The sequence below is a fragment of the Ochlerotatus camptorhynchus genome, unplaced genomic scaffold, assembly GCF_037179485.1.
Source record: "Ochlerotatus camptorhynchus isolate MF236.1 unplaced genomic scaffold, CSIRO-AGI_Acam_v1.1 ptg000212l, whole genome shotgun sequence".
Taxonomy (NCBI): domain Eukaryota; kingdom Metazoa; phylum Arthropoda; class Insecta; order Diptera; family Culicidae; genus Ochlerotatus; species Ochlerotatus camptorhynchus.
The window spans coordinates 1,053,415-1,077,808 of NW_027040702.1; the positions used below are offsets into that span (position 1 = coordinate 1,053,415).

At 38.0% G+C, this 24,394-nt stretch overlaps 1 protein-coding gene across 2 annotated transcripts; it reads left to right on the forward strand.

Annotated features, from left to right (window-relative positions):
* Positions 1 to 502: 502 nt before the first annotated feature.
* LOC135703339 (GMP synthase [glutamine-hydrolyzing]-like) lies at positions 503 to 24,155 on the forward strand. Of its 2 annotated transcripts, none has more exons than XM_065224533.1 (12): positions 503 to 796; positions 13,646 to 13,759; positions 13,825 to 14,011; positions 14,082 to 14,199; positions 14,455 to 14,611; positions 14,684 to 14,827; positions 14,895 to 14,991; positions 15,917 to 16,476; positions 16,545 to 16,716; positions 16,777 to 17,006; positions 17,086 to 17,277; positions 23,874 to 24,155. In XM_065224533.1, the coding sequence occupies exons 2-12, from the start codon at positions 13,664 to 13,666 to the stop codon at positions 23,973 to 23,975; spliced, it is 2,055 nt and encodes a 684-aa protein (XP_065080605.1). In that variant the 5' UTR covers positions 503 to 796; positions 13,646 to 13,663; the 3' UTR covers positions 23,976 to 24,155. The 2 variants fall into 2 exon arrangements, with proteins under 2 accessions (XP_065080605.1, XP_065080604.1); XM_065224532.1 differs by lacking the exon at positions 503 to 796 and adding an exon at positions 6,707 to 7,074.
* The last annotated feature ends 239 nt before the right edge of the window (positions 24,156 to 24,394 follow it).

Here is a 24,394-nt window from a genome sequence, read left to right on the forward strand (position 1 = left end):
ACATGTAAGGAATTATCAGGGCGTATGATATTTTCTTCTCAATTTCACGACAAAGAAAACTTTTTTTTTAGTTTTTAGTGATGCATAGATGATAGATTACACTATTAACTATACCCTAATAAAAATTGTATGTTTAATTTGCTTAATGACGTGTTCTGGGTATCATCCAAACCATTTGTGGAATAGTTCAATGATTTGAGTTATCGTTCGTTTATGGTTATTTTTTTATAAGGGTATGTCAAGCTTATAAAATCATCCAGAATTCGGAAGCGATTTTCTCGATATGGTAATTTTGGAGTTCCGCCCTTTTCAAATAATAGTCTAGAATTTATCAGTGTGTGTTAGGCACTCTATCTAGATCAGATTTTATAACCGGTTCAGAATTGACAGTTGGTTTGAATGAATGTGTGTATGCATTTCTTATCTCTATGTGTGTTTGTGTCTTCGTTTGTTTCATTTTTTTAGTGCAAGAGATTTATATCGTCGGTCGTCCGTATATTCTCATCATCGTGTGAATGGCGTTTCTGATGTGTGGTGGCTTGAAGACGGTGTTTAGTGGCAAAAATTAGTGGTAAATACCCTCCGATTACCTGAAAATCATTATTATCCCGCGGTGTGCTTTGTTTGGATATTGATTAGTGAGCGGAAATTTGGTTGAGTGTTGTGCAATTTGGAAACTGCATCCAACGAAAACGTGCCGGAAACTCGGCCTGATCCAAGGCTGAAGAGGCGTTTTGACACGGACCGTTTCCCCCTGGTTATAATATAGTGGATTATACATCGGTTTTGTTTGGAGGTAAATATCGGGTTCTCTTACTTAGGGATGGTGTCCGGCATTCGCAAAACTTGAATTCTTATCCGAGCATGCATAAGTTGCGAAATTTGAATGGAAATTAATGAATCCATATTTTCGGCATATAAAGAAGCTTCTCATTCGCATGATGCACGAATACAAGTCGGAATAAAACAGGGTCGGATTTCAGCCCATCGTTCCATCAGAGCCACATTTTTAAGGTGGAGGGATAGGACAGTGCTGTGAAGCGAGGATTAGAATTGATGCATGAAAAATGTTTAAATTTAATAACGAACTAAAAGATTATTTTAGTTCATATACTATATATTTATATAACCAGATTTAAATAAAATGCTCCTTTTACAAAATAAAAGCATTTCAAGATTTCATTCGTATACCTTCCCGTGGAAAATTTTGAAACCATCGTCACTTTCATAGCTCTTCTATTCTCCACGAGTGCCAACTTTGATTTGCCAATACACTGGAGTCGCTTTTTTTACGCGGATTGTGGAATTTGCACTTTTTTACGCTGGTTTCAGAATTTACGCGGTTTATCTTTATACACAGTCGCTTTTTACGCGGTTTTTTTACACGGTTGCAAAGAGTAGGTCAATCTTATCATTTGAATCAACACCAATGAATGCATACACTTAAAATCCGAGATGTGCAGCGAGCATTTCTCACTTCATTTTTGCAACGCAAAATCAAATACAGTTTATTACTAGAATCTCATTAAAATCTCATTTTTTTACGTATCTATAACAACCCTAATAAAAAATAACCATAAACGAACGATAACCCAAATCATTGAACTATTCCACAAATGGTTTGGATGATACCCAGAACACGTCGTTAAGCAAATTAACCATACAATTTTTATTAGGGAAGCTTAAACTCTATTCTATCGACTGCTTCAAACAGAACTATGTTTCGTCAAATCTGTGGAAAGTTATTAGCAAATGAGCAGTACGAGAGCAAAACTGTATGCCAAGCATGCAAGGGATCTTCCGGTTGCATATCATTGCTTGCGCATTCCCGAGTTTTTTTTCGTTCTTTTGTGTCCAAAAAATTAATTTTTTTTTTCAAAAGTTTATAACTTTTGATTGATTAAACCAATTTCAAAGATAACGATATAATTAAAAATACTTTTTAGAAAAAAATATGATGATAAAAGATTGGGATTTTGTATTGGAAAACATTGTATATTTTATAGTTTTTATGGTTTATAGGTAGAGGACGCAATATGTTTTTTTTATATTTTTCCTTGAAAATATAGGATTTTTACACAACAGATGTATTTTTTTCACTTTTGAGTTATGTTTTTTGAAGTTATCTAGTTTTGGGTTTTCGCTCAATACATCTATGCGACTAGACTACCATGCCTCTTCACATAGACTTCTCTGACGTTTGTGAAATGCACAAGCATTAGTGCAGAACTCGGGGTAAATTATAAGTTGTAGTTAGAAACATTTAAATATTCTTATAACAAATGTTCAAAAGGTTGCCTACAAACCTGATTTATAAAACCAGAAAATTTTCGAACTATTGAACAGGAAAACCGGGAAAAAACTTGCAATTTCCAACTGGAAATTCAGTTGCCACCCTGCAGTACCGCATCATGATTTTGTGTGACAAATGTGAACCTGGGTACTCATTTTAGCAACCAATGGTCTTGATACTGATCCACAATTGTAACACAAATTCATAAAATTATGTTGATCCAGTCATACAAAGCTTATATAAACTGTTATAGAACATGTGTGTTGCTTGGGATAAGTTTTGAAGCGTTGCATAGTGGACTTTGGCCTATGTAGATGTGTATTCCCATATAAACTTGAAATGGTTTGTGCCAAGTCATTTTCTTACTAAAGTAGTTCCAATTTTGGAAGGCTAAGCAGGACCCAATTTCGAACCGTTTAAGCACTGTGGAGCGAAAATTTCAAATTTTGCATCAATCTAATGCACATAGCCGCATACTGTCTTCAGCAAAAAAACATTAGCTTGAAAAAATATTATATAGGGTAAATGTCGGCTTCGGCACCCATTGACTGTTTCCGGCAACCAAAATTTAAACGTTAATTTCACTATGTTTTCCCATCAACACACTTCCCTGAATGTATCCAAACGATTCTTTAGCCTTTCAGCTTCAATCTGATTATATTTGTACGACCGAGCAATCCTGTTATGCCAGATTTTTCTTCAAATGAAGCATACGTATTACAAAATGGGGCTGATTTCGAGTTGCCGATAATAGAACAGCTGGTCAATACGCAGTTCGAATGGGAAGGTTGCCCAAGAAAAAGAGGCTGCCGACAATAGTCACACTCACCTGAGAAGTTTGGATCGTTGTAAAAACGCTTCCAAACAGTTTTGAAGAATTCTGTCGATTGGAATGTATAGAGAAGCAAGCAGCAGATGAATGTAAACAAACAGACGCGTCATATATGTGCGGGACGCTGAAAAAATGCTAATAGAAGTGCTGATGAGAATACGTAAATTCCCCTAAAAAGTTTATAATTAAAAACTAAATTTAAAGAGGCAAATATCGAAAACGATCCATATCTTCAAAACTATCAGTAATAGAAAATTTGTATTCTCAACAATGTTTCATACTTTGAGTAGTTCTACAACTTTGCTCAGAAAAGTATCGTTCTATCTCTTTAGGGGAAAAAGTAAGTTTTTTTTTATTTTTTTTTTCGGAGCCATGATACATTTTTGAAATTGTAGGATTGTGGACGATACTTATGTGAACAATTCTTCTAAAGACACTTTTTTGATTAAGTCAATAGTTTACACACATTCAATTAAGTTCGTGATTTTACCATCTCCGATCACTATGCACTGGGTGTTGGAGCATTTCTGAATTCAACTAAGATCCTGAGGGTTGATAAAAATCCATTTCCATAGATGCTAGACGTTGTTAGTTGCTGCAAAATTTAACTTCCAAATGAGTATGTGTGTTTCTTAATAGATGTTACACCTAATTGTGTTTGACAAAATTTAACATAGATAGGTGCGTCTGATAGATCCAGCAGTGTCAAAAAAATCAATCCTTTGCAATGCATTGGAGCGTCTTTGAGGAAATTAAAGAATGGTTAAGAGTTAAGCCGAAGAGGTCGATTTCTTTCTGAATACTTGTAGTTCTTGTTCCGTATTGTGTTCTTAACAGCCTGATTGGCACAGAGAATCAACTAAATTAGAATTTAGAATAATGGTTTTGTTCGGATGGATTTTTTTTTCATTGTTTTGAGCAGCACTATTATATGATCGAATAATGATTCAAAGATATGTAGATACGCATTGCCTTGTCAGCATAGAGTGGCTTTATTGAGTATTATAGGTTTTCATTGTAATACTGGTAAGGTCGGAAAATTCACTTCTCAGTGAAGTTTTAGTATTGAGATGGAATTAACTTACAGAATTTTGGATCAGCGTTTGGTTAAGTGTATTATTCGGAATAATTTTCTTGTGGAGCTGGGTCTAAAAAAAGTGTTCAAATGAAAATAAATATAATGGGATTAAAGACGAGTGTTTCACATGTAAAATGTAGCAGAACCGCTAGCGTTGAGCTCGTAAACAGTCAGAAAAGAACTTCTAAGAGTGAGAAAATTACCATGCCAAAAATCTCTTCTCGTATCATGGAGTAAATCGAGGTAAGAAACAGATCATGCGTTTGCGATTAAGCAAGCCTTTTTTTGTAGATTTATATCGAGATGGTTGCAGTTTACTTTACACATCGCTATCAATCATGAATTGAACTGATTACCTGGCACTTGCCACCATTAGTGAATTTACAGAAATGCGGTGCCTTCTGAAGTGAAACTAATAGTGATTGCTTATCTCCAACATAGTCGAGCTATATGCACGGAGATGAAAATTAAGTACTTTTCCCTCAATTCCCGGGTTCAACCCAATAACCCAAATTTGAATAAATCGCATATAGTAGTTTCCATTTAACACCAGCAAAAAAATACTTACTCTTAAGTAAATTCTACCTAAAATTAAGTTTAAATCACGTAAATTTGAGAATATGCAATTTACTCAAAAGTAGCTTATTGGGCTGAACTAAATCGTTGGGTCGAATCTCTCGTTCCTTTTTTAATAACTATAAAGAGTGCAAGTGAGAGGCTGAACTCAATATTAAGTAAAAAGAACTCAAATTTTGGGTAGTATTTTTTCTCCGTGATATGCTGGTTCACTACACACTATTTCTAAACAACCCAAATTTGAGTAGCATCTACTAATATCCGTCAAAAGTAGGGCTATTTACTCAAAATTTTTAGTAAACAAAGTTGGAACTGATAAGATGACAAATGAGCAACATCGTTCGGATTGAGGTTAATGTTGTCCATTCGTCATCTTGTCAGTTCTAACTTGGTTTACTCAATTTTAGGTAGCCCTACTTTTGACGGATATGAGTAGATCCTACTCAAATTTGGGTTGTTTAGAATTAGAGTGTAGATCAACCAATTTCAGTTGCTCCTGAAATATACTGCTGTGGTAGATGCAGACGTCTTGTTTACATTATGCGAACTATTTATTAGTGCAGTTTTAATTCTTTAGAACCAGCACAGATGTAAACACCCTGATAGCGGTGGGTAAACAGATCTACTTCATGTAAACAACGCGACCAAGAAGGATCGTATTCTACCTTCTACCGGCAGGATGCGGCTGTGAAACCACTCGGCTCCGGTGTCATAAACACTCGGCTTCGGTGTTTGCCAACGGTGCAAAAAATTATACACGGGCACCGCTAGCAGTGTCTTGTTCGCTATGTTTGGTGTTTGCTATCGAGCACTGGCACGGAGTGTAAAATTCAATGCTCTTGGTGGTGTGTTTGTAGGCAAAAGTGCTACCCATGCAAAATGGTTCGGTGTTTTTACCATGGTCGCTGGGCTTGTGACATGTGATTTGATGGATCGCATGACGGGTTTATCGGGTTTTATCCAATTTCAGAAACTGATCGTTTCGCTATCTGGATGTGGCCAATGATTTCCTGGACATTAAATATGACCACCTTTGATAGTATATTCTAAATTTCATGTGATTTTATTTATTGCATGCTGGTGTGATAATATTTTGAGCCACCACTCGCATTCCTGGACATATGAATTCCGGCCACATTTCATAACCGTAGGACCGTAGGTAATAAATGTATCTTTATTTGATACTAAAATTGTCAACTATGGTGCGATTGTTAATCTGAAACTTTGGCTTTCAATTTATTGTTTTCTATTCTTTAGTGAAAAAGGGGGAACATTTTCAATTATCGCCTATGACATATTTTCAAACCTTCTGCATCTTGGTTATATGATTAATTGTATAACTTTTGACAAAAAAATCCGAGGCTCACGCAAGTTTGATAATATTCGTGTTTCAATATTCCGTGTCCCACGGTAAATCAATTTAGTCGAAAATTGTATACAGTGGGAACCTTGATCATGTAACACAATTTTCTTCATTTTAACAAAAAACGGTATATTAGCCATCTATTTATTTATGGGCAATGCAAATACATTTTGCTAGAAGGAAGCATTAAATATATTTAGCCCAAAACTGATTAACTGGCCCAATCACATTTTGTCTTCTAAGGAAGAATGCATAACATTTGAGCATTATTTGACAACAGTAACGACACCGTTTTTTTTTATTTTCGTTGGATTATGCATACATTCATGCTTCGCGAAAACACATTTATAGAAGATACAATCCTGTATATATGCACTGCATCGGATGCACCTAGCAGTATGGTTGTGTTGGTCTTTTGAGAAATGTCAACCCTCTATGAAGCAAACATAACAGCAAGCAGGGAGAGAACGAGACAGCAATCAAGATGACATGCAAGGAATGACGGGATGTCGCAGCACTGTGGCCAAGAGGAATGAACGGGACGTGTAGCCACCCAGGGCGAGAAGAGCGCGTGTGAGCGGGCGATTTTGGTGATGAATCGGTGTGGTTTATTTTTTCACAATTTTGTATGCTAAAATATCGGAAAACGAAGAAATTGGTGCTCATTGTTCCGGACAATACCGGATTCCGGTATTCACAAGTTTCGTTAACTAGTGTAGTTAAGCGTGGAAGAAAATCAGGGAAGGCTACGTAACAAGTATATTCCGACGAAGCGAACTGGGACGAACAACTTTGGGCTGGAGTGGAAGTCTGGTGGCAGTGGCCCCACTAGGACGCACAGGAGGACCAGCATTGACTACCGTAGTGGCGAGGAATCAGTGACACCTGAACGGAGCTCTAGAGTTTGGATGTTCTTGCGTATTTTCTTCCGTGTAAATTTCCATTACTCTAATCTAATCCACCCATATATGTCATCAGTTTGATTTTTTTTTTCATTGTATAAGAACGCTTCTGGCTTCAGTGCAAAAGTGCAAATTTGATGATTCAAGAAAATGAAACAGTTGCTAGCTTTAATCTAAAACCGATTTTAATCAATTAACGCTTTTTGGAGTGGTATCATGAGAAAACCATATTGCACTAAAATGTAATCGATCAGCTTCAATCAATATTAATATAATTTAAATACTACGAAACTAGTTCGTGAGGGCTAGCAGCAGATTATTTTTCCTTATCTATAGAGGCACTATTTTCAACAAAATGTCACTAGAGTAACTATAAATATGGGTTAATAAAATAATATTAATTTCATAGATCCTGAACACCTCTAGTGATGCATAGGGCCAACGTAAAGATTTCCACCCTGGGCGGCTGTGATAGGAAATTGGTTTCTAAAGCAACATTGCTTAAAATATGTTGTCCTACAAGCCTGTGGAACAATGTTTCGGTCTATCTCATAATCCTGGGATGCATTATATTTTATTTTTTAATTTACTAGAGATCTGGCAAATTATTTGCTCTAGTCACTTTAAAAACTAACAACAACTAATTGGTGAAATTTATTTTTTTGATATTTTCCCAACACTGCTGGGGAATGAGTTTCGGAGGAAAGGTTTTCTGGGGAATGTTATAGAACCTGTACATGTGTTGTAAGGGAATTAAAAACCGGATTTATTCCGGATCGATATTCTGTAACTCGATATTTTCAGTGATTTATAATTCGGTAATTTTTAAATGTATCATTGGAAACCGGGAAATAATCGGAAATTCTTCTGAAATCGCCATGAGCTTTGACCCATGAAGATTTTAACTTTGTCAAGCGTTACTTTTCCAAATAATTTTATATTAAAAATAATAAAGTGTCATAATTACCTTAGAATTTTGCACAGAATAATCATGGGACTCACAGAAAATACCCTTGGAACTCTTATCGTATCGTGAATTTCTGTTCGGAATTCCATTGAACTTCCGCCAAGAATTTCCCCAAAATCCTCCATAGAATCTTTTAATATTATTCTGAGAATTCATATCAGTCGCAGATTATCTCAAAATTTTAATCAAAATTATCCTCAGGAATCTTAGTGCCGTATGCTTGATAAAGTTTGCACCATTAAACGCTGTGAAAACAAACACAAAAATCTGAAAATTATCGGAGTGAAAAAAAAATATTCAACCGGTATATGTTTGGAAGAACTTGAACCTATGTTAATCATCGATAGAATTTCCATTTGCCAGAATTACGGTCTTCACACGTTTCCGGAATGCTCAACAGGTTCTGATAATATATTCCGGATCCATATCTCTCCAGGTGCGGGTCAATGTTTGTCTGAGGCTTGCTGCACTGAAGTGGCGTTTGGCACATGCCTTGGCCATGACGCGCCACACTGAGTAATCCAAATGGTTAAGATCGCGGTTGGATGGCGGCCACATATCTTTTGACCATGCAACGGAATATGTTCCTTCATTAAACAGCAAAAAAAGGTTATCTTCCATTTAATTCCACTTCATTAATTTTGGTATCCATGACAGATACGTATTTCGACTACAATGTGCAGTCTTCATCAGTTTCATTCCCACTAAAGAACTTATCAAAATCTAACCCCCTTAAGTACTCATCCCATAGGTAAAAAAAAGTCAAGATCACAGGTATAAAATCTATACAACTCTTTAATAAGGAAAATCTCAAAGCCTTGGTAGCCATCATAATGAAGTAATGAAATTGGGTTGTTAGCGGACTGCTTGAATAAAACAGAAAAAAAAGGTTATCTTCCATTTAATTCCACTTGTTGAGTTGTATAGATTTTTCTCCTTTAGTTTACTTAAATCTTTGGTTTTTATTAGTTCGGTAGGTTCCGATTCATCTATTCCCAGGGAAGTCGAGAAATTTTTAAACCCGAAAAATTCCTAGACCGGACCGGGAATCGAACCCAGCCACCTTCAGCATGGTCTTGCTGTGTAGCTCCACCTTTACCGACTGAGCTAAGGGAGGTCCCAGAATGCCGATATACATATGCATTTTGTATGCATTTTAACCCTATCAGGAATGGTGCTGACATTATCCCGCATACGGTATGTGTGGACTACACTAGGCTAGACCTGGGTACAGCGGAGTCGATCGAATTTATTTTGCAAGCCGCAGTTTTCCATGCTTGAAAATTTTGTCAAATTTAATAACTGTTTTGTTCTTTCTCAGTAGATTCCCACCAAAAGCTCTGAGCCAGGATTGTTCGAGCCCCCATGACTCTATCAAAGTATGTTTTACTGCAATTGAAAACTCAGCTGAGTCATAAAAAACTATGCTGATTTTTATACTTTCATAACTGAGCCTGCTGGTTTTTGTTGTTGAGCTTTTTATTAAGAATGTGTTATGAAAATATGATAATTTTAATGAGATTAAAACTTGACGATGGAATCTATTTCTTTTGAAACTATCCTCAGAAAACCCTTTAAATTCTCGCCAAAATTTCCTTATAATTATCTCTAAAATTCACTTGATATTCTTCTCACGATCCTCATAGAATTCTCAGAATCATCTGGGGATTCTTCTTGAATTTATTTTCACTATTTCCATGGACTTATTCTAATAATTACCAATTGAATTCAGAACGTTCTTTGGAATTTATCTCATAATTTCGTAGCACATTATCTCAAAGTTATCTTGGAATCCTGGTTAGAACTCACTTAGGATGTTTGCCAGAATATTGTGGAAAGTCTTCTTGGTATTTATCTTGAATTAAAGCAGGGCACAGTGGTCCAGAATGCAGATTTAGGTGGAAGAATATGTTTTGAGCCTAAAATTGAAACTAGACTAAAAGTCTCTTTTACATAGTTGTTCCTTATAGTTAGGCCCAGTGGTGGCACGAGTCCTGGAGTTTAACATTTTTTCCTTAACATTTGATACATTTTGCGATAACCATTGTAACGACACATAAAAACAAACTGGCAAGCGGCAAAAATGTCATGACATTTCTAAACAGTTTTCTGCCAGCGACAGAACATTTTCGCACAAAGAAGCAGACAAGACCGGCGGCGCGCGCGACATAAATTTATGTCGTGTAGAATTTTGCTGATTTCTGGCTAATTACTGCACTTATTTGATGTTTATTGCATGGAATTAAAAGATAAGAATGAAGACTGACCACTCATAAGCATTGATGTTAAAATTATGCGTAAATAAGGGAGTTGGTAATTTACTGTCACACGCAAGCCTGCAGCTAAATTTTCATTACAATAAACTGTTTGGAAAAATCAGGCTGCGAGATTTTATTTATTCTCTATCTCCGCTGTTCGCTTGGAATGTAGTTATACACGGTCGCCCGTGTGCTGGCTGTTTTGTTTCGCTCTGGACGATGGTTTTTTAAAAAATGTACTGTTGCCACCTCTGGTTAGGCCCTTATTTTTATGACAATGCATTCTAGAGTGGTTCTTATTATCATTAAAATAAAAAATCTAACTTTTTTTGTTTGAAGAAATTAAGGTATACGTTATTGCTGAGCTAATTTCAAGCAACTTTTTAAAGAAGGACTTTTGTGTATCTCTTAAATTGACCGATTTAGAGCTATTTTCTAGAATTGAGTTAGGGTGTCTCTAAAGAAAACAGTTGTTTTGCTCTAGTTTTCTTATTTCAAATTTCTCAGCAAAGGTGTCTTCAAATAACGTTTAGATCCAGGGCTGGCAAATGTCATTTTCAATAAAAGATCTCACGCGATTTTTACAGAGATACTTCTGTCACTATCATTGGATGAGAAAACGATAATAGAGATTTTCTTCAAAATCTCATCGAATTTTTTGTCATGACAGGACGTGACAGTGTTGTGATCATCGTAATTACTAGCTCATTTAATGCTATTGAAGATACTTGTACCGAGCAAATCCTAATAATATATTCACTCCACTGATAACATACGGTTGTTTGCTTAAATTCATCTAAATCAGTTAGAAATGTTGATGTTAAATCCGCATAAGAATTATTCTCATGAGTGCTTGATCATTGAAAAATGACAAGAAAGCTAATGATAGGTAGTCTCGTCTCGTGATAGTGAGAGGACCTGTTTTCTCATCGTCACATGATGGTCGTGATATTTACCAGCTCTGTTTAGATCTTTAGAAGGCGCAAATGTTTGCTGCACAGAGCTTGTCGATATCTTTCCCTGATCAAGAGTTATTGACGTTTTTCTACTAAAAATATGCCCTTTTCAAATGTTAATATCTCTGATTGGAGCAAACAAAAAACATTTTTTACAGCATTTGAAAGGACGTATGTTATTCTCAATAATATGACAAAAATTAGAGGTATGTTATTTTTTAAACTTATTTTTTTGATTTCAGTGATAATAAGAACCACCCTAGAATTCATTGTCATAAAAATGAGGGCCTAACTATAAGGAACAACTTTATAAAAGAGACTTTTAGTTTAAATTTCAAGCTCAAAACATATCTTTCCACCTAAATCTGCATTCTGGACCACTGTGCACGGTTCGTTTTGGTAAACGATAAGCTAAATTGATGTCCTAACGATCATATAACGCGAAGAAACTTGGAATTGAACCCACGGTCTTCTGTTCACTAAGCAAAAACGTTTGCCACTAGGAAAACGAGCTCCTAGAGCTCATAGAGGTGCTGTTATTGCCATGCAGTCATATTAACAAATAAAACGATTGACGAATCTTGTATGTGAATGGGCCTGAGATTAGACTCATGATGTTCTGCTCATTAAGCAAAAACGATCATTCCCACTAAAGAACTTATCAAAATCTAACCTCCTTAAGTACTCATCCATTAGCATTATTAGTGAGGTTCATCTCTACTTTTTTGCTGTTTTATTTAAGCATTCCGCTAACAATCCAATTTCATTACTTCATTATGAGGTTACTAAGCTTTTGGGATTTTCCTTATAAGAGAGTTGTATAGATTTTTTTCCTTTAGTTTACTTAAATCTTTGGTTTCTATTAGTTAGGTAGGTTCCGATTCAACACATTGTAGTTTCATTTTTATACCTGTGATCTTGACTTTTTTACAAATCATATCCTAATGCTACTTACAAATGTCGTAGCCTCAGAATCATGGAAATTTATCTAATACCATTTTTTAAGATTTCTGTTAGTACAACCTACGAAGTATTCAAACCATACAAATATTCCATGACTTAATTCCTCAGTAAGTTCCAAGAGGTCTTGAGTTTAAAAAAAAATAATGCAAATTGTTTTCCTAAGTACCTATCTCGATAATATTTTTTTCTGCATATTCTATTCAATCACTCCACATTCCAGGATTACTTATAATTGACTAGCACCTGGACTGAAAGATTCATAATTATTATTTGCAGACCTATAATTGTTGGATGACTGTAAAACGTTTATCAAGGATCAAAACATTGTCAAGATTATATCGTAAGATTTATTTTTGAATAGGGTTACGTTATGTCGGCGTAGTCCCTCACTTCGGCCTAACAAGCAAGTAACTCATTCATTCAAAAATAATACACAATAGTAACGAAAAACTAATGCCACATATCCGTAAACGAATTGTCTATTTTTGAGACAATTATTCATATTTTACCCGGCCACGGCTGAAAGTCTCTTTAATAAATAAATCTAATATAATATTCATATTTTCCGATTTCTTTCACTAATCATGTGTTATTACTTCATGTATGAAGTGAAGAGATGAAAGTATATAGTTGATAGTTCCGTTATAATACGGTAATGTAAAAAAAGTAGAAAGCATGCAAAGGACAATTTTGAAGAAGGTACGAATAGGGTAGAGCATCCCCTTTACCAAACTCATCCGTTGATGAGTTGCTAGTGGTGGCGGAGGGAAAATACCTTCTTGTGGACCCTACCACGATTGCTTTTATTTGTTTTGTTATGTGAAATTCAGATGAACTTTATTAGTATTGATAATGGACGAATGGAAGCTACATAAAAACTATTTTCGGTGCAGAATGTCAGAGTAAAAGTAAGATTTTTGCGCCATCTATTGAGTATCAAACTATCCGATAATATCAATATATAGTCATAATTATTGCGAGAAACTTTGCTGAAGACACCAAGGCTGTGTTATATATGGTAAATTTTCTCTTAAATTTGACAGATGGAAAATTTTCATATTAACTTGCTATTCCACCACACTTATTCCCAACAGACCAGGAATCAATTTTGACAAACACCTTTGAAAGAATCGGATGATCAACAACAGAGGGATTTTCGAACATAATAATTTATTTTCGCAGTGTCAAATTTAAGTGAAAATTCTTCAAATGGAATACAGCCCAAGTCACGGAATGCTTCATGCCCATAGCGCATTTTGCAAGAAGGTACATGACTTACGTCACTCTATCTGTAAACGTTGAAAGGTCAACTGATCGTTGTTAGTAACCGGCCTTCAGTATTAACATCACTTCCACTATTCACTGTTGCTCAGCCTATCACCATAATCTGCTATCAGTGAAAAACGAATCGATCACATTGCATCTAATAGCACATTTTGATCTCTTTGCTCCCTCAGTGCTGTAACGATCAAGAAATGAATACGCTGAATAAGTCTGCTGGACCGACTGAGAACGGAGGAGTGCACAACGAGCGGTTGGTCATCCTCGACGCCGGGGCACAATATGGAAAGGTAATGCGGAGCTTTACCATTGGGCAATCCAGGACTCGACAATTTAACATATTTTTCCCATCTAGGTTATCGATAGGAAAGTCCGCGAACTGAAAGTTAAATCCGAAATTCTGCCGCTGGATACTCCTGCCCAGAAGCTCAAAGAACAAGGCTTTAAAGCGATTATCATTTCCGGTGGGCCAAACTCCGTGTACGCCGATGATGCTCCGCATTATGATCCGGATATTTTCAAAATAGGATTGCCTATTCTAGGTAAGCAAAAGCTCATATTCTTCTTTTTGTTCTTGACGATAGGTGGGTTATTTGTCATTTTGTATTGCAGGTATTTGCTATGGTATGCATATTATGAACAAGGAGTTCGGTGGCACTGCACACAAGAAGGACATCCGCGAAGATGGCGAACATAGCATCGAAGTGGAAGCATCTTGTCCCCTGTTCAAGTAAGTGTGATTTAGGATTCAGTATAGCCGTATGCATTTAAATGGGAGGTATAAGAAAAGGATTACTATTTAAGTTAACAGCAATTCTTGATACAAGCCTCCGAAAGTAAACCTACAGACACTGGGAACATCTTCCAATACTTTCAGTTTTGGTTTGGAAGCTACACGTTGTGTCACAGATTCATGATGGAATTAACAAAACATTAGAGCAACAACCAGATGAACCTATTATTTATAAACTCTATCTTCTTACAGAGGCCTTACCCAAGTGCAAACGGTACTGTTGACACATGGGGATAGCCTGGACCAGGTTGGTGATAAAGTGAAGGTGTGCGCGTATTCCTCTAACAGGATTGTAGCTGGTATCTACAATGAACAGTTGCGAATCTATGGCGTTCAGTTTCATCCAGAGGTAAAATTCTTGTCATGATTAATGCTCCTGAATATAGTAAATCATGCAGAATATTCTTCGGTGCTTTTATAGGTGGATCTAACGGTTAACGGCAAACAGATGCTGTCGAATTTTCTGTACGACATCTGTGGCTTCTCGCAAAGTTTCACCATCCACAACCGTGAGGAGGAGTGCATCGCTTACATTAGGGAACGTGCTGGAAATAATAAAGTGTTGGTAAGATAAATAAAAAAAAAAAACGTAAAATATTGCTTTTAACTTATGTAAACGTATTATTTTTCAGATGTTAGTTAGTGGCGGCGTCGATTCCTCGGTTTGCGCAGCCCTTCTTCGAACTGCCTTAAAGCCGGAACAAGTTATTGCTGTTCATATTGATAATGGTAAGCATAATGTAAACTTATTTGAAAAATACTGCCCATAAAAGCATAACTGTCCCATCTTAGCTTGATTTCCTATTCATATAGGGCAGTTATTATACTTTTATGGTAATTCTTGCTGGAATATTTCCTCTGTTTACCTAAGAAATATCCTTGAATTTCTAGAGTTGGTTGGAAATGATAACATGAAGCTTTAGGGTGATGATTTATTAGCTAGAGAATGATCTTTAGAAGAGGGCAGGTGGATAGTTCCGTTAGAGTACGGCAGTATGAAAATTGAATAGAAGTTGAAAATGAGCGAAGGGCCATTAGGCAAAAGATGTGCGTCTTTCTTCAAAAAACTGTCGCATTAATGGCCCTTCGCTCATTTTCAACTTCTATTCAATTTTCATACTGCCGTACTCTAACGGAACTATGCACCTACCCTCTTCTAAAGATCATTCTCTAGCTAATAAATCATCACACTAAAGCTTCATGTTAGCATTTCCAACCAACTCTGAAAATCGCTAACTTCACGTATGAAGTAACATAAAAAAAAACACTTTGAATGCTTGAATTTCTAGTCCTTTCGCTCATGTATGGTTAAAGAACTGTACCATCAATGTAACAGTGCTCATGCTCCATTTACCGCTCACTTTTGTAAAAAGTAAGAGGTTGTATCCAAGACACGACTGCAGAGTTGACGTAGAATTACGAAAGGTAGTTTTGATGTCACAGATCAATTTTGCTTGTATGCTTTGATGCAAACTTTAAACCCCTCCTATTAAAACAATTCGGCAAGAATTTTGTTTGGCTTAATTCTCTTACAGATACATACAGATAAGTACCGCCTGGCATGCTCAGTGCTCGGTATCAATATTCGGCGACTGTGTTAGGGAAATCCCTAAATGCGATCAACCAACATAGCTAACCATATCCCGTATCGTAGGTTTTATGCGTAAAAACGAAAGCTCTGCAGTAGAGAAATCGCTCCGTGAGCTTGGAGTTGACCTGCTGGTGAAGGACGCGTTGTATCAATTCACCCGAGGCAGCACTACAATAAAGGTTCCCGGCTCGCTCTACAACCAGGACACGCCAATGTTGTGTCAAACGACCAGCCCCGAAGACAAGCGTAAAATCATCGGTGACGTGTTTGTCAAAGTATCGAACGAAATCATCAAAGATTTGAACCTGAATGCGGAAGAAGTATTCCTAGCGCAGGGTACACTTCGGCCAGATCTTATCGAATCGGCCTCCTCGTTGGTCAGTGCAAAGGCGGACACAATCAAAACTCATCACAACGATACGGAATTGATTCGGCAGCTGCGCGAGGCTGGACGAGTGATTGAACCACTCCAGGACTTCCACAAGGACGAAGTACGGCTGCTTGGGTATGAACTGGGACTTCCAGCACATGTAGTTGAACGACATCCGTTCCCCGGTCCTGGTTTGGCCATTCGGGTGCTTTGCGCGGAAGAGGCTTACATGAAGGATTATTCAGAAACACAGGTTAGTTAACATGTCAAAGCTGTTGACATTAAAATACTGATTAAACTATTTTCCTATTATCTTGACAGGTCATAGCTAAAGTTATAGTGGACTACAAGAAAAAATTGGAACAGAATCATGCTCTGCTGAATCGTGTATCCGGAACGACGTCGAAGGAGGAACAGGAGGAGCTTTGCCGCATTTCCAGTAGCATTAAGCTAAATGCTACTCTACTGCCAATTCGAAGCGTTGGAGTTCAAGGTACTTAGTGTTGTGTTTGCTACTCTACCAATATTTTTAGCTAACCAATACCCCACCTAGGTGACAAACGCTCGTACAACTACGCGGTGGGTCTCAGCAGCAAGGATCAACCCAACTGGCAGGACATGATGTTCTTAGCCAAATTGATCCCCCGAATCTTGCATAATGTGAACCGAGTGTGCTACATCTTTGGCGACGCTGTAAAGTATCCGGTGCAGGATATCACTCACACCCTACTGACACAGAATGTGATAGCGCAGATTCGACAAGCAGACAGTATCGCCAACAGGGTATGAATTCGAATCCAACAGATGGATACCCAAACATACGCTCACTCTTAACGTAATTCGTATTATTTTGCCATTACAGATCCTGCTCGAGAACGAGTGCATGCGGAAAATCTCGCAAATGCCAGTCGTTCTGATACCGGTGCACTTCGATCGGGATCCAGCGCCAAAGACGCCATCCTGTCAGCGGTCAGTCGTGCTAAGACCGTTCATCACCAACGACTTCATGACTGGACTGCCAGCCGTGCCCGGAACGGACCGATTGCCAATGCAAGTAAGTTTCTGTGCTGGGATGCGGAGGGTGCGTAATGCCTATGCTCAAACGCTGTCCAGACTGGAGAGTTATAACATGTTATAACGGTTGTCAAATAATTGCAACATAGAAACCACCCTCAATATAGCGCTATAACATGTTATAACTCTGTAGTCTGAACGTACTATCAGTCTACAGAGTTATAACATGTTACAATAATTGTCGACATGAAAAAGGTAATCAAGATAACGTTATAACTCTGCAGTCTAAACAATCCTTAACAAGTTCAGTAGGAGGATATAGTTATATATAAGGGAAATACGGTAGGGTTAACTACCCCATTTTCGGCCTATTAAGCACAACCCGCACTTAGTCTAATCGAGCACAGTTTAGCACCAAACGGAATGTTATTATTACTGATGGCTTCCAAATGTATTTACCTTTCTATATCTACCGTAAGATTTGATAAAGAGAAACCAATCGTTAAGATATTGTCAAAAGTCTAACACTGCTTCTTGACGGCCTACGGATTCTAAACTCGGCCTAACGCATTGAAACGCCAATGAACTTACTTCGGCCTATCGGATGAAGATAAAAATTGATTCGGTCGGAGCGCTTTTTTTGATTTTGGGAATAATGGGTACAAACCTTCATATCGCGCGTTCTGATTGACTGCGTTCCGTAGCTTAATAACTAAAGTATCGTATCAAACGCATAAGTGACTTGTTAACTCTGAAATCATGGATTTATTTATTTGAAGTTTTCTGCTCGATAGGCCCAAAATGGGCGATTAGGCCGAAGTAGTTCTCTACCCTATATATGTGACATTCTTCATGCTCTTCGTCTGATTGTGGATGTTCGACAAGTGCAACTCTAGACGAATAACAAAAAAATCAAACGTTTCCATTGTTTTATGCCAAACGGGTCTACCCATTTGGTATACAGTCGTTTGGCATAAAGTCATTTAGCATCAGGTAATTTGGTATAGTTTTTTTTAAACCAAGGGCCGTTTGGCATAATGGTCATTTGGCATAAAATTCACAGGAAAAAAAAATATAGGTCATTTGGCATTATGGTCATTTGTTATAAAATACACAGAAAAACAAATATATAAAAAAAATTGGCCTTCAATTTAGCACAATAGGTAGATTTTCATACAAACTACCCAACTTTGGCATGTTGCAACTATGTATTGTTATGATCAATTGAGCTGAAATTTCGACACAGAACTACAAATATGTTGAAATTGGCGTGTACGCAATATCAAATTATTGGAAGCGCTTGCCGGAAATTGACGGACTAGTTGAAAATGGCCAACTAATTAACACATTTATAATTCGAAATTTTCGAAGCGTTATAGTTTTAAAATGTTCAACCATATTGCCAATAAACGACGGCACGCTTAAGAAAGTTATTTTAGCCTATGAGTTCATCTACCGTTCTGCGCTCTGTCTTGCTGCCATCTGGTCAATTTGCTCCGTTCTCAAAAAAATTCGTATTTCTCTATAGCATGCGCTGTCACTGCATCCGAGATGATTCAGTATGCGCTTACAACTCGTATGGTAATGAGCCTGATCGTGTTCTGTGCACCATCACTTGATTCCGCTTGGTTTCCAGTGCTGCAACCCAGGCTGGACATTCGACGAAGGTACGGTAGCCAGAAGATGCCTCTTGTTACTGACTGCTAGATCCAGAGTTATTTGCTATGACTTCAGGGGTCACATTGCGAATCTCGGAACGAAAGACTTTTTGCACGAACGCTTGTATGAAAAAGTTTTTCGTTTCGAGATGCGCAATGTGGCCCCAGCTACCGCTGTGATGACCCTAGCTGCCTGCTCCTCCATAGTCGACGTGGCTGTTGATGTTCAGCCGGTCGTCGTTCATAATTCCCAGGTATTTCAGCACGCGCTTCAAGGCTATGCACCGATCTGAAGTTACTGACCTATAGCACTTTCGTTATGTGGTGGGCTATCTGCAGCTTCGCTCCTTATCCTAAAAAACGGCTGAAATGGGCCCTAGGTATTGAAGAACATCATGTGCGACATAATCACCTATATTCTCGATTTCGTTCGAACCGTATTTTCCATACAAAGAAAAAGTATGGGAAATACGGTTCGAACAAAAACAAGAATATGGGTGAATTGTCTGAACAGATATGTAATAACATCCAAAAGCGATGCGTGATGATGCGTCACAGTTTTTGACGCATATCCCTCTGAAAGTTACGCCCTCGGATGTTTCGTTTCTGCTCGGGTTGTCAGGTCTCAATGAGTCCTTAAGGTTTTCTAGGCATGCATTGATGTCCTACAATAGGCTCTATCCTAATCCCAACCGGGCCAATTCTGTAGGTTCTTCTTCTACCTGGATTTAACGGTCGTCTACGCCTACTCTCAACAGTATTTCCACATTTTTTAGGTGGAGTGCTGATTGTGATTTAAAACACACTGAAATGTTAAGTTGTTTCCATGGCTAACTGTAATGAACTAGAACAAATCGCAGTTTGCATAAAGTCGCAACGTCGTTCACTTTACGTAGTTGCTATCTATATGCCACCTATTTAATTCGAGTACCGAGTTATATACTGTTCATGCAAGTGCAGTACAACTTGTTGCAGATCGTCTATAGGAGTCTGACATAATCTTGCCAGTTGGCGATTTCAATCTTCTTAATTTGCGATGGCATCTTGAAGAGGACTTTAATGGATTCATTCCTTCGAATGTCTCTGATACTAAGCTGAACTTTTTTACAGAAGCAATGTTTGTCAACGGCATGAGGCACATTAATAGTTTCGTCAACATAAATGGCAGACTGCTGGACCTTGTATTTACCAATCTACCGGAATATCTTGACCTGCATGCACCATCTTCTCGTCAACAGCCTATTTATAGCCAGACATTTTACTACTTGACGAGAGTGACGCACCAACACTACTTGAAGATCATGATCAATGTTTCAAATTTGAAAATTTGGCATATGACTTTGACTAAAGAGCCTGAATGTATAAAGATACGACATCTTATCCATTTGACAGGTCTTCTGCTCGATTGGAATAACTTTTCCTATGACTTTGACAGATAATCGATTGTTCCAATTTTGACAAGTCGTCTCTTTATAAATGCAGGTTCTTTAACTTTGACTTGTTGAACTCTATTTTTGTGGACATTGAGTGGGAACGATTATCGAATAATGGTACGGTAGATCAGATGCTATAGCTTTTTACGAATCTCTCTCTGAAGTTATGAACCGTCATGTACCTCGAAAAAGACAAACATCGATTTCAGTTTTCAACAAACCGTTGTGGACTCCTGAGCTACGTAAGATGTGCAATCTATATTTCCTTACAAAAAAATAAGTCCGACTTAGCTAGACTCCGTGAGCTTGAGTTAGAGTACAATGTTATTCTTTCTGCAACACATGAAAACTTTTTGCTCAGTATTCACTCAACCGTCAAGCAAAATCCTTCGCGTTTCTGGGACTCCTCAAGAAAGCTGGTAACGACATCCCTGGCTCGGCCAACTTCGATGGAATCACTTCTCAGCTCAAGCCAATATCTTTGCTACTTTATTCGAGTGCGTGTTCAGTAAAGCATCGATACCGTCCCGTATCATCAAACTACTATGTATACAGTTTTCTCCAGACGAATGTCAGAAAGCCCTCGAAAGATCTCGATTCAACGAAAGGACCCGGAACAAACAGCTTGTCTTCTGTTTTTTTTTTTTTTGAAGAACTACGCGACTACGCTTGCGACGCCCTTCGCTGCTGTTTTCAACCGTTCGCTCCAAGACAGAGCGTACCCAAATGCATGGAAAACGGCGTCCATAGTACCGATGCATAAGTCCGGAAGCTACAAGGATGTCGCTTATTATCGAGGTGTATCCATACTGTGTAGTCTCAGTAAAGTATTTGAAAAACTTATCCACACAGTTTTGTACAGAGCTGCTGCATCGCACAACTTTATGAAGCATCGTTCAACAACATCGAATTTAATCACTGAATGGCTCTATTCATACCTGTCTGATCGCAATGCTTTCGTTATGGCGAATTCCGTGCGTTTCAGGACTTTCAACATATCATCTGGTGTTCCCCACAAGGCAGTGTTCTCGGTGCTGTCATTTTTATCATTTATGTTAATCACCTGTGTGACCTGATCTCTTCATCCAAACTTTCTTCTTCTTCTTTCCTTTATTTAACGTCGGTCTCTGTTCCGCAATCTAGTGCCAATCACCGACGGACATCGATTGCCATCCATTGACGGCAATCGAATGTGCAGGAAGGCAGCTTCCACACCTGCGTAAGATATCGCACTCATTCATGCACACATGGGCTGGGACCAACGGCTTTACTTCCCTTCCGAAGGAAGACGTGACCAGAGATTTTTATGCCTCATAAAAATCCCACCGACCTCGGCTGGGATTGAACCCAGACTCACTGGGGTGAGAAAGCAGTCACGTTTACCACTACACCATCGGCGCCGGCCCAAACTTTCTTTTGCCGATGATCTAAAAATTTTCCGTTTTATTGTTTCTCTCGCTGACTGTGTCGCAGTCTCGCAGTACATGAAAATATAAATCGTGTGATAGTCTGGTGCGGTGACAACGACATGCGCGTAAACAGCTAAAAGTGCATATTCTTCACCCGCTGCAACAACATTATTCACCATCAATACTACATGGGGCCAGATTCTTTAGAAAGTGCAAATTTAATCTGTGATCTATGTGTTAAATCGATTCGAAGCAAAGGTTTAACCTCGGGTTTAACGAACACTTAAGCATCGTAACTGCTAAAGCATATACTGTGCTTGGTTTTATTCGTCGTGATGCTTTTGGTTTCACCGATGTTTTTTGTCTCAAGACGCTATTCTGCTCGCTGGTTCGCAGCATCTTAGAATTGCTTCCTCGGTTTGGTCTCCATTTTACGTTACGCATATCCTTGCGATTGAATGGATTCAGAAAAGTTGTATAAGGTTTGCCTTGCGTCCGTTCCCGTGAAATGATCCAGTCAATCTTCCTAGTTATCTCGACCGATGCAAGCTGAGTGATTTGGAATCCCTATCTGCTACCAGGTGCCACAAATTGCAACGACTGCTTATCTTCGACCTCATAACAGGCAACGTGGACTGTCCCGAACTTCTGGAACTGATTCCGTGGAATACTTATCCTCGACGATTCCGTAATTCCCCTTTACTGGCTATTCCATTTCACTGAAAGAACTTTGGATTCAATGATTGTTTTAATTGTTAATTGTTAATAATGTTTTTAATGAATTTGACTTTATGATTACCAAAAAGGTGCTAGAATAAATAAATATATTAATTGAGAGCTTTCTTTGCCAACCAATGTATGGAATTGTGTATTATATGACAATTACAACGTATTGCTCAGTGAAGTCGATTACATTTCCAACCCGAGAGATGTTCTAGATCGGACCGGGAGTCGAACTCCGGGTTGATAATAACGTGCCTTAACTGAAGGCTAAAAAAACCCTAATAGGTATGCAGTATGAGGTCCTATATGAATTAAGGTTCCAATAGAACAGTTTCTGTGTGCCTGATTGAAACGATTTGGATGGGGAGAGTAGAATTGCCAACTCCCTATTGCTAAAATTTCGTGAATTGAAGGTGGGCTCTGCTCCCCACTCATTGCGACATCCCCTCGTATGATGGCTTGTTCTGTATCGGGTTGGCACATTTTTATCATTAGCAGGAGAGTTTTCTCGCTCCCATGGATCACGCGTAAGTGTCTCTGCTTATGGGTATACCCTCCGTTGTTGGCCCTTCATGCAATGGTAAATTGAATACAACCAAATATCGTACTTGATCAAGTCATACGAGGTGAACAGTCCACTGTCTAATGGCTGTGCCCTTATTAGCGAATTCGTTTATCATTCAGTTCCAACCTGGATCGGATATCAAGATGGGCCTGCTTGTTTTTTGACAAATGTCAGTTTTATCGTTTTTTTTTAAACCCAGCTCACGTTGAGGTTCGCACTGACAAAAAGTTCGGTTTCGCACCCGATAATAAACAAATTCGCTATATGACTCGACCTTCTCCGATTTGCATGAATCTTTGCATAATTATGTGTTATGGGCAATCATTCATATTTTTTCAAAAAATCGGCAATGTTGTAATTTTCTTCAAAATGACGTCTGACATTTTTCAGCTCTAAAACCACACTTCTGATCTAAATGACGTCTGAGACAAAGTTTTTTAGAGAAGTAAAGTAATTCTGGAAAAATATACATGTTTTTTTTTTGTAATTTGCAGTAAAAATTCAAAAAAGTGTTAGCTGAAATATTTCAAAAAGTATACCTTCAACTTTTTTAATTAAAAACTGCAAACCAGAAGTGACGTTTTCGTGCTACAATTTACTGAAAATTAATAAAGACGCAATTTAAATAAAAATACAACATAAAAAATCGACGATTTTTTGTAAAAATGTGTATGATTGTCCATAACAACCAAGTTTAAAGCTTATCGGAGAAGGTCGAGTTTTTCCGATTCGTCCTTTAGCGTGGAACTTCTCAATAGCTATAGGAATTAAGTTGAACGCTACGTTCTTAACGATTATTACTGTTACCGCCAATTAATTCATTCAATTCCCTTGTTTCCTCCTTCCAGGTTCTGCAAAAAATGGTCGACGAAATCAGCAGCCTAAGTGGCATTTCGCGAGTTCTACTGGATCTGACTTCGAAGCCACCGGGCACGACCGAGTGGGAATGATTCCCCCAAACAGTGACACGACGTTTACTGCAGCCACTACCACCACCATCCATATTTGCATCATTAGCATCATGAAGAGCATCGTCACCCCGCTGTCGTCGTTATCGTCACCCTGCTGTGGCTGCTGGATCCAATTGAGCCATCGCTGCCCGCTATTGTAGTGGTATCATCTTAAAGAAAGAGCTAGATTATTTTTCTACGATTGTAACAGTATATAGTCCGGTTGAAAAACGTTTAACGTTTACCACGAGGTTTGACAACACGTGACGATCGTTTCCAGCTTCTTGGACAACGAACCGTCGGTTTGGGAATTGTAAAATGTTATGAGTAACACAGTTGAACAAATATGTTATAGAAATACAAAACTAATATTGATGCAGGAAAAGTGCTAAGTTTCAGTATATTTTACTACAGTACTA